The 11031-nt window shown below is 53.7% G+C and overlaps 1 protein-coding gene across 4 annotated transcripts in view; it reads right to left on the bottom strand.

Annotated features, from left to right (window-relative positions):
- Window positions 1-4580: 4580 nt before the first annotated feature.
- MST1R (macrophage stimulating 1 receptor) overlaps window positions 4581-11031 on the bottom strand; it is an 18778-nt gene continuing 12327 nt past the window's right edge. For 2 of the 4 annotated variants that reach the window (XM_017868025.1, XM_017868026.1), the window contains exons 15-20: window positions 9630-9710; window positions 9271-9452; window positions 9069-9178; window positions 8085-8250; window positions 7524-7660; window positions 4581-5144 (exon numbers count right to left, since the gene is read on the bottom strand). In XM_017868025.1, coding sequence (XP_017723514.1) covers window positions 4889-5144; window positions 7524-7660; window positions 8085-8250; window positions 9069-9178; window positions 9271-9452; window positions 9630-9710 — 932 coding nt within the window. In that variant the 3' untranslated portion in view covers window positions 4581-4888. Of the gene's footprint in view, window positions 5145-7523; window positions 7661-8084; window positions 8251-8827; window positions 8929-9068; window positions 9179-9270; window positions 9453-9629; window positions 9711-11031 lie in introns of those variants that run through there. The other 2 variants (XR_001884659.1, XM_017868027.1) reach the window with 2 other exon arrangements.

Genomic DNA, 11031 nt, shown 5'->3' with positions numbered 1-11031 from the left:
TTACGTAACTCTGCGTGAAAGATGGCCAGCTGCATCAGCCCAGAGGGAAGGCAACAGCACAGCCGCCCTGACTGCTGCCCACAGCTGGCTTAGGGGCTGGGAGAGCTCCTCACCCTCCCTGGGAGCAGCCCCCACATCCAGAAGCCAGCAAAAGTGGAGGCAAAGGTGGTACTGCCAAAAGTACACATGGCTTCATGACTGCTGAGCAGAGCTGACCTCCAGTCACACCTGCAGAGGGAATGTGAGCAGAGCTGCCCTCTTTCGGGGTTCCTATGGAACCCAGGTCCAGTGGATGGTGGGAGTGACTTTAAATTAAACAGATGACTGGGTTGAAGAGACCAGGGCAGGAGCCCATGTGAACTGGAGCCACCCAAAAGATTTCTTTTCCTCTTTGAAGAGGAGGTTCCCTGGCTTGGAGGGACATGTCAGCAGAATTAATGCTTGGCTAAAGCTGCCACTGCCATGGAGCCCAGGGGTGGAGCTGACTCTTTTGGGGCCTCTGATTCTCCATGGTCCAGGGTGCAATGTCCCACGAGGGACCTGTGGCATGAGGGAGAGATCATTGGATTCAAAGGTGATTGAATCCCATGATCTTGACCACCTGCTGCTTCAAGCCCCCTGCCTTGCCTAATGCATCTCCAGATCCCAAATGCCCAGTGCAAGAAAGGCTACAAAAGTATGCAGGTGGTTGGTCAGGTGAGGTGGCTCACGCCTGTAATCCCAGCACTTCAGGAGGGTGAGGTGGGTGGATCACCTGAGGCCAAGTATTTGAGACCAGCCTGGCTGACACGATGAAACCCCATCTCTACTAAAACTAAAAAAATTAGCTGGGGATGGTGGTGCATGCCTGTAATCCCAGCTACTCAGGAGGCTGAGGCAGGAGAATTATTTGAAGCCAGGAGGCAAAGGTTGCAGTGACCCAAGTTCATGCCACTGCACTCCAGCCTGGGTGAACAGAGTGAGACTCTGTATAAAAAAAAAAAAAAAAAAAAAAAAAAAAAAAAAAAAAAAAAAAAAAAAAAAAAAAAAGAGTATGCAGGTGGTTAAACCAACCTGAAAGAGAGTAGAGAAGTGAGAAGGTGAAGATGCCCCTGGCATTGGGAGTCTCTGGTACTCACTGGTCCCTCCGCTTTGGCACATGCTGAGCCTTACCAAGGAATAAGCAACTTTCCTCAGCTCCTACNACCTGCTGCTTCAAGCCCCCTGCCTTGCCTAATGCATCTCCAGATCCCAAATGCCCAGTGCAAGAAAGGCTACAAAAGTATGCAGGTGGTTGGTCAGGTGAGGTGGCTCACGCCTGTAATCCCAGCACTTCAGGAGGGTGAGGTGGGTGGATCACCTGAGGCCAAGTATTTGAGACCAGCCTGGCTGACACGATGAAACCCCATCTCTACTAAAACTAAAAAAATTAGCTGGGGATGGTGGTGCATGCCTGTAATCCCAGCTACTCAGGAGGCTGAGGCAGGAGAATTATTTGAAGCCAGGAGGCAAAGGTTGCAGTGACCCAAGTTCATGCCACTGCACTCCAGCCTGGGTGAACAGAGTGAGACTCTGTATAAAAAAAAAAAAAAAAAAAAAAAAAAAAAAAGAGTATGCAGGTGGTTAAACCAACCTGAAAGAGAGTAGAGAAGTGAGAAGGTGAAGATGCCCCTGGCATTGGGAGTCTCTGGTACTCACTGGTCCCTCCGCTTTGGCACATGCTGAGCCTTACCAAGGAATAAGCAACTTTCCTCAGCTCCTACCACCTGAGCTCAAAATAGGAACCACCATAGGCCTGGTCCCTGAGCTCCCATAGAGCAACAAGGAGACTGGGTTTGGAATGGGGCTATATCTGGATCCCACAGGTATGACCCTAATATAGTTTGGATATTTGTCCCCACCCCAATCTCATGCTGAATTGCAATCCCCAGTGCTGGAGGTGGGGCCTGATGGGAGGTGTTTGGGTGATGGAGGTGGATGCTTCATGGCTTGGTGCTGTCTTCATAACAGTGAGTTATTTTGAGATCTGTCATTTAAAAGTATGTGGCACCTCCCTGCTACTCTCTGTCTTTCTCTCTCTCTTCCTCCTCCTTCCACTATGTGAAGTGCCTGCTACCGCTTTGCCTTCCGCCATAATTGTAAGCTTCCTGAGGCCTACCCAGAAGCAGATGCTGGCACAATGCTTCCTGTACAGCCTGCAGAACTGTGAGCCAAGTAAACCTCATAAATTACCTACTCTCAGGTATTTCTTTCTAGCAACCTAGACTGATATAGACCCCCAGAGAGCCTTTGGGTCCTTCAGAATACTCCCTGAAAGGCTGGGGCTGAGGCCGAGACACAAGGGGAATCTTAGGCCAGATTCATGGTACCCCATCAAAGCAGGTCACTCTGCCCCATGCATGACCTCCAGGCTCCAGAGGACAGTGACACCAATGGGCAGTCAGGAAGGCATCTGCTGCCTCAGTGCCAGCTCCCACCTTGGCCTGCCTCACCCTTTATTAGCATCTGCTTGCCCCTAGCCCTACTGGGTTGAGATGGAGGGAGATGGGACAGAGAGGTACCTACTCTTCACAGCTCTTGGTGGGAAGGCTGGTCTCCCAAAGCCCTAGGAGAAACCTCTGTTCACACCATTCCACCCTGGTGGCAGGCCCAGGCCTCCCATGGCCACTAGCAACCCTCCCCTAGCACTGGCCACACACTGTACCTGAGCTACTGCCCAGGCCTCCCCTAGAGGAGAGGCAGCCCAGCCTTCATCAGCCCTGGAAGCCACATGGTCCCCCAGCCCATCCAGGGACCTAGAACTAACCCTCCCTACCCTGTTCTCCCTGGTAGCCCAGTCACTGATTTGAAGCCCTAAAATAGTCCCAGCTCCTGACACCCCAGATGGGGTTGGGACTATCAGGTGGCTCTGAGAATGGAGCTCAGAGCTTAGGGGCTGCAGAAATTGAGAGTGGGGACAGCTGTGCCACAATCCAGGGCCCCAAGTGCCTAACTGGGTCCCCTCCCTGGAGAATTCTGGCCCTGGAGGCCCTTGGCCCAGAAGCAGGCCCAAAGCCCTACATTCTGGCTGCACTTGCACCCTCTTTCTCTCCTATCTCTCTTCTCTGGGAGCCTTTCCCACGCTAAGCTCCCTTCTTGTCCAGAGACTCCCTTTCTCTCTGAGCCCCTCATGTGAACAGATAAGCCAGTGGTCCATGAGCTGCAGAAGCTCAACAGGGAAGGAGCTCCTGGGCTTAAGAGGTTTGGGTGACCCTTAGAACCCCAGGATGGAGTTCAAGGGGAGAACTACAAGTTGGAGGGATGAAGGCAGTCCTTTCCAACTGGGGTGGGGATGGGCTCCAGGATACTCCACTTACCTCCCTCTCAGCCTCAGGGGTAACACAACTGTCTCCTGCACACACAGAGAGACAAAGCGTCAGTGGCTAAGCATGTGAGGCTACAACCTCCTCAGTGCCTGCTGAGGCACTGAGAGTCATCCAAGGTACGGCAGTAAACAGACAGACAGTCTGTCTCTGTCCCCCTTCAGCACACAGGTTCCTGATCTTTGGATCCCTGCACTCAAGCAATAATCTCCTTTTAAGCCTTACCCATCTGTCCTCAGAGTCCTTAGGGTCCCCAGGACTGGACTTCTCTCTGGCCTGAGGTGGCAGAGTGAGCAGCAGCTGGATGGAGAAAGCTGGGCAGCTCTGGTCCCAAGGAGACTCCCACTCTGATTAGCAGGGAGCTCTTGCTCCAAACCCAGGGTTCCATGTGTGACAGGGCACAGAGCTGTGGGCTCCGAGGGCAGAAAGTCTACCCTCCTACAGTGAGCTGGAGTCTCCTAACTGAAGGGATGGAGGCTATGGGGTTCCTGAGGGAGAAGGAACACTGTGATCCAGGTCCTGGGACAGGCACCCTGGCGCCCCAGCTAGCCCCTCAGCAGTCAGTGTAGGGAGGAAGAGGAGGAGGGGGAAGTCTCCCTCTCAGAGGAGCATGCCCCTCTATGGACTGTTGTGCAGTGGCCTTTACAAGTACAAATAGCCTGGGCAGTTGGCACTTTGAAGTTGGCTCCTTGAAAGTGTGGAGCTGAGGCCTTGCTGCTGGCTCCTCTCTCTTAAGGCTACAAGCGCAATCAATGCTGGCAGTGTTGCAGGGACCCAAGCCTCTATGGGTCCCCGATGGCAGGCCCCATTCCATCTCAGCTGGTGTGATGGTGGGCACTGCAGATCGAGCAGGGAGCCCTGGAGAAGTGCTAGGGCTGGGGAAAGGGGAGCAAGCAGCCTGAGTCATGGAAGAAACCACCCTGTCACTGCATGCTTGGGTACTCAGCCTACTTCCTTGGTTCCATCTAACAATCCCCAGGGCCCTATGACCTGGATCTGGGCCTTGCTTACCTTCCCTGTTCTCTAGAGCCTTCTTGCTGATCCATATCCTTTCCAGCCTCAGGGCCTTTGCACGTGTGACTCTCTGCCAAAAACTCTCTTTCCTCAATACTGCTTCTGGTGGTTTTTCCCCAGTTGATAAGGCCTCAGCAAAATGTCACCTCCTGGGAGGTTTCCCTTGCCTCTCTATCCAGCTATTTATAGCAGCCTCCTGTCATTCTTTCACACTATTTGCCACAATTTGTGCTTCAATAGTCATTTGTTCCTTTATTGGTTCAAGGGTCAGTGTTGGTGTGGTCACTGCTGAGTCCACTGTTCCCAGAAGACAGGGTCCACAGCAGGCACTCCATAAATACATGTTGCAGAAGGACTGCCCTCACTGGCTCACTCTGTGGAGTGAGGGACCTAATAGGCCCCATTTACCTATTGCCTCTGAAGGTTAAAGGGCAGGAACAAGGTAGAGGGCCACTGCCCTCTGGCCTGGCATGGCTCAGAGGCAGCTTGGGGTTAGCTCAAGGCAGCTAAGCAGGTCCAGCCCAAGGACTAAGTCAAGTGGGCCGAGGAGGCTCTGAGAGTGGCCGGGGCCGGTGTGCACTCCCTGGCATGGGTGAGGACTGCTGCTGTTCTGGATGCACATTCATCTCATGCGAGGTGCTGGGGCCCAAGTTCATGTAGGTTGCTGGCAGCTGCACATAATGGTCCCCAAGCAGTGCAGACACTATCTGCTCCACTTCCCCCACTAGTACTCCGAAGGTGGGTCGCACTGCTGGGTCCACCTCCCAGCATTGCTGCATCACTTGGTACCTGTTGGGGAAAAGGCATGTCAGATTAAGGCAACTTCCACCCAAGCATTCTGGGCCACCCACTTGCTGTTAAACCTCTGGCAGGTCACACAGGGATGAGGAAAGGTGACAGGACCTAGTACCTAGCACTGCCCAATCGGGGGCAGCTCTCCTCATCCCTATGATTGCTGTTCCAGTCCTGCCTCCCCACCCTGGGAGAGGTCCAACTACCTCAGGTGTTAAGAGCTTGGGCTCCTGTGCCCTGTGGCCTGGGCTATGTGATCTTGGGCAAGTTCCTTAACTTCTCTGTGCCTCTGGGTCATCCTCTGATCACAAAGCAGTAGGCACATAGGCTGATGCCTGTGAAGTGCTAAGCACAAGGCCCAGCTCACGAGGTACCATGGTCATCATCACAGTTCCTCCAGGAAGGAAGCCTGGGTCCAGCAAAGCAGGAATTAAAAATCCTGAAGCAGTCGGGCACAGTGGCTCATGCTCCCCAGACACTTTGGGAGACTGAGGGCGGGCGATCTCACAATGTCAGGAGTTCGAGACCAGCCTGGCCAACATAGTGAGTACCTCATCTCTACTAAAAAACCAAAAATGGGCCGGGCGCGGTGGCTCAACTGTAATCTCGCACTTGGGAGGCGAGACGGGCGGATCAGAGTCAGTGAGATCGAGTACCCGATCCTGCTAATCACGTGAAACCCATCTCTACTAATAAAGTAATCAAAAACTAGCCGGGCGAGGTAGCGGGCCGCCTGTTAGGTCCCAGACTACTCGGGATGCTGAGGCATGAGAATGTCGTAGAGCACCCGCGCGAGAGGTCGAGAGACGCAGTGAGGAGATGAGATCCGGACTTCTACTGCACTCACATCGCCTGGTGAACAAAGAGGTGACAGAGTGAGACTCCGTCTCAAAAAAAAAAAAAAAAATTAGCTGGGCATGGTGGCACACGCCTATAGTCCCAGCTACTCGGGAGGCTGAGGCAGGAGAATCACTTGAACATGGGAGGCAGAGGCTGTAGTGAGCCAACACTGTGCCACTGCACTCCAGCCTGGGCAACAGAGCGAGACTCCGTCTCGAAAAAAAAAAAAAATCCTGAAGCAAGAGCATTTGGGGCAGCACTAGTGTCACCCTGGTCCTGAAGCAGAGGTTCCCCAGGTTTACCTGCAGGGTCCTAGTGCATGCCCCATTATCTTGGGGATGTCATTCCTGCCTGAAATAATACTCTAAGTACCTTACACATAATATCTCATATAATTCTCAGGCTCTCGGAGGGTGGTACTGTTGTCTCCACTTTACAGATGAGGAAATTGAGGCCCAGAGAGGAGAAGGGCTGGACTGCTGAAGTGGACCCTATGGTGTACCACCCACATCCCCCTTTCCTCTCCCAGTGGCTGGGAGTGTTGCCTGCTGATGGTTCTTGACTGAGGCTCTAAGAATTGCCCTAGGCAGAAGAGAACTGCCTCTGCCAAGCTCACATCCCCTCACCAGGGACAGCCTGTGACTAGTAATTGATTAATGCCTGGTACAAAGACCTGGCCTGTTGGTCTCAATTTCAGAAAACTCTGGTGGGTCATCCCAGTTCAAGCAGTCCCTGTGGGATGGGCTGCAGTTTCTGTGACATTTCTCTGTCCCAGTCCTTCTTCCCTTGACCCCAACCTCTCAGTAAATCCCCATACATAAATCTCCAGCTGAGTCTATTTCCAGGAGCCCAATCTAGATACGGGTAGGCAGTGAATTAAAGAAGTGAATAATAAGAGCAAACCCAAAGCAGGTAGGACTGTGAGGAAGGGCTACTCGCATCCTTCCTGGAGCACAGCCTGAGACAGGAGGCGTCAACTACTTTTACCTATGTCCTGGTTCTCTCTGTTCTAACCCAGCAGACCTGGCCACAGCTAACGCACACCTGCTACATATGAAGCTGAACCTTAGAACCGAACCCATCCTGTAGGCACTGAGGACAACGCAGCTGCCGCCATCCCTCCAGGAATGGGGAATCTGAAACCACATCCAGTGAAAAAACCTGACCTGGAGATCCAGAGGGGGTTGCTGTGGGGGTTATGGAATCTTTCCTCGAGATTAAATGAGAGGAAAAGGTGGAAAGCAGACCCCATTAGTGGGAGTCGGGGAGGAGGAGTGCTGGGAAAATCAAACCACTGCCCTCAACCCCAACTCTGAGCTCAGAATGCTGTTACCATGGCAACTGTGAGGTCCTCCCAGTGTTCCACCCTGCATGTGGGTGGGACCAGTTCACAGATGAGGAAACTGAGGCCCAGCGAGACTCCCTTTCCTAGTCAACCAGAAGTTCAGTCAGGAAGCCAGGCAGGAGCTCTGTCTCCTGCCTCTTCCATGTCTCTGGGGCCCAGTTCCCTCCCCACTACCACCTCCACATACTCACAGAGAATCGGGGCAATACTCAGGCTGGGGCAGGCGACGACCCTGGGCCAGGAAGTGGGTGAGGTCAAAAGGGTCGATGTGAGGGTATGGTGGGGCACCCCGTGTCAGCAGTTCCCACAGCAGCACACCAAATGACCACTGTGGAAAGGGGGAGGTAAGGGGACTCAACTCACTCCAAATTTGGGGGCAGGTGGGTCCCCCAGGGCTTCTATCTCCCAGAGTCCTTCAGCTGGAAATGGAAGACCCCACCCTCCACTGAGAGCTCATTCCTCAATACGTCACCAGTGTCTTTCCTCTGTCTCCTCCCACCACCTCATCCTGCCCAGAGTTGGGGCTGGGCAGGCCCTGGATTATCTGTGAGGAGCCAGTGAGTTCCCAGCCTCCTCTTGCCCTGGTAGGTGTCAGATTCCATCTTACATCTGCCCAAGAGGTGGGCAGAAGGGCTGTGGGGGTCATCTACCCTGGGGACTCCCTGGGCTCAGATCACCCAGAGCTGAATGGGTGAGGCCCAGTGTTCTCGGGTGCCAAAGCCATGTGGACTATAGGGCAGGTGGGGCCTCACCACATCAGACTTGGTGGTAAATCTATAGGTCTGCAGGCTCTCCAGTGCCATCCACTTCACAGGTAGGCGAGCATGGCGATGCTGTCGAACACTATAGTATTCCTTGTCCAGGATGTCACGGGCCAAACCAAAGTCAGCCACCTTGACAGTGAATGACCCATCCAGCCTTGGGGGTAGGGAGAGGATCACACTTAGGACTGGCCCTTACCAGGCCCTGAACCCACCTGTTCTAGGCCCTTACAGAATTTCTTTCTTTTTTTTTGAGATGGAGTCTCGCTTTGTCTCCCAGACTGGAGTGCAATGGCGCGATATCTGCTCACTGCAAGCTCCGCCTCCCGGGTTCACGCCATTCTCCTGCCTCAGCCTCCCGAGTAGCTGGGACTACAGGCGCCCGCCACCACACCTGGCTAATTTTTTTGTATTTTAGTAGAGACGGGGTTTCACCATGTTAGCCAGGATGGTCTCGATCTCCTAACCTCGTGATCCACCCGCCTCAGCCTCCCAAAGTGCTGGGATTACAGATGTGAGCCATGGCGCCCGCCCACAGAATTTTTTTTTTTTTTTTTGAGACGGAGTCTCGCTCTGTTGCCCGCCTCCCGGGTTCACGCCATTCTCCTGCCTCAGCCTCCCGAGTAGCTGGGACTACAGGCGCCCGCCACCTCGCCCGGCTAATTTTTTGTATTTTTTAGTGGAGACGGGGTTTCACCGTGTTAGCCAGGATGGTCTTGATCTTGTGACCTCATGATCCGCCCGTCTCGGCCTCCCAAAGTGCTGGGATTACAGACTTGAGCCACCGTGCCCGGCCTGCCCACAGAATTTCAAAGCCACAGTGTCCAGTCCAAGTCTGTACTGGGCAGACAAAAACAGTAAGGTGCAGAGAGGGGAGGACAAGGCTGGAGTGGGCCCTTCCCTGAGGCGGCCTTAAGCACCGCACACCCTCATGCCCTGTGCCTTTGCTTCACCCCAGCTACTCTGGACTCTCACATGCAGTTTCGCGCAGCCAGGTCCCTGTGCACAAACTTCTGCTCTGCCAGGTACTCCATGCCGTGGGCTACCTGCAGGCCAAAGCTGATGAGGTCCTTCACGGTGGGGTTCTGGGGGCACAGGTGGGTTGGTGGGCAAGGGCACAGCAGCTCCTTCTCCAGCTGCTGCCCAGCCCCCAACCCAGAGCCAGCTGAGCACTGACCCGCTGAGGTGAGCGGATGAACTGGAGCAGGTCACCGTGGCACATATAGGGCAGCAGCACATGGGGCAGGCCCTCGGGTGGCAACATGATACCAATGAGAGCCAGCACATTCGGGTGGTTCAGGCCACGCATGAGCAGCCCCTCTCGAAGGAAGGCCTCCACCTGCTGCATCTCTGTGATGCCTACAGAGCAGCGCAAGTCAGGCACAGGGCAGGGCCTCCCTTTACAAGGCTCAGATGGGGAAATGAGAAATAAAGGTCTCCTGCTCAGGGTCACTCAGTAAGGTGGGAACACAGAGAAAAAGAATCCTCCCAGCCTGAGGCCCCTCCCTCTGCCCTCTCATCTTCTGCTCCACTTACGACTTAGTGACTTGATGGCACATTGGATTCGATTCTGGGCCTGGTCTATGTATTCTCCATGGTAGACAACTCCAAAGTGGCCTGGTGGGAAGTGGATAATGAGTCGATGAGAGGGGCTCCAGGGCCCAGGGCTCACACCACACATTCTCATTGGCAACCAGACCTCAGAACACTAAACTGGCCAATCTCACATTTTATTTTTAATTTTTATTTATTTATTTTTTGAGATTGAGTCTTACTCTGTTGCCCAGACTGGAGTGCAGTAGCGTGATCTCAACTCATTGCAACCTCTGCCTCCCAGGTTCAAGTGATTCTCCTGCCTCAGCCTCCTGAGTGGCTGGGATTACAGGTACGTACCACTACGCCCAGCTAATTTTTTGTATTTTTAGTACAGACTGGTTGTCACCATGTTGGCCAGGCTGGTCTCAAACTCCTGACTTTGTGATTCACCCACCTTGGCCTCCCAAAGGTGAGGGTTGGGATTACAGGCGTAAGCCACCATACCCGGCCCAATCTGACATTTTAAAAAAGCAGCAGTGGCCGGGCGCGGTGGCTCAAGCCTGTAATCCCAGCACTTTGGGAGGCCGAGACGGGCGGATCACGAGGTCAGGAGATCGAGACCATCCTGGCTAACACGGTGAAACCCCGTCTCTACTAAAAAATACAAAAGCTAGCCAGGCGAGGTGGCGGGCGCCTGTAGTCCCAACTACTCGGGAGGCTGAGGCAGGAGAATGGCGTAAACCTGGGAGGCGGAGCTTGCAGTGAGCTGAGATCCGGCCACTGCACTCCAGCCTGGGCGACAGAACGAGACTCCGTCTCAAAATAAAATAAAATAAAATTTAAAAAATAAAAAAAAAGCAGCAGGGCTGGGCGTGGTGGCTCACGCCTATAACCCTAGTACTTTGGGAGGCCAAGGTGGGTGGATCACGAGGTCAGGAGTTTGAGACCAGCCTGGCCAATATGGTGAAACCCCATCTCTAGTCCCAGCTGCTTGGGACCCTGAGGCAGGAGAACAGCTTGAACCCGGGAGGTGGAGGTTGCAGTGAGCCAAGATCATGTCACTGCACTCCAGACTGAGACACAGGGCGAGATTCTGTCCAAAAAAAAAAAAAGCAGCAGAAGCAAAGCGCAGTGCGCCTATAATCCCAGTTACTAAGGAGGCTGAAGCAGGAGAATCGCGTAAGCCCAGGAGTTCAAAGCAAGCCTGGGTAATATAGTGAGATGTTGTCTTTTTTTTTTTTTTTTTTTTTTTTTTGAGACGGACTCTTGCTCTGCCGCCCAGTCTGGATTGCGTTTGCCGGCTCTCAGCTCACTTCAAGCTCTGCCTCCCGGGTTGACGCCATTCTCCTGCCTCAGCCTCCTGAGTAGCTGGGACTACAGGCGCCCGTCACATCGCCCGGCT

The sequence above is a fragment of the Rhinopithecus bieti genome, unplaced genomic scaffold (genome assembly GCF_001698545.2).
Source record: "Rhinopithecus bieti isolate Rb0 unplaced genomic scaffold, ASM169854v2 scaffold_3875, whole genome shotgun sequence".
NCBI lineage: Eukaryota > Metazoa > Chordata > Mammalia > Primates > Cercopithecidae > Rhinopithecus > Rhinopithecus bieti.
Note: the sequence above shows the minus strand (reverse complement) of the source record. Positions and strands in the feature narration are given on the sequence as shown.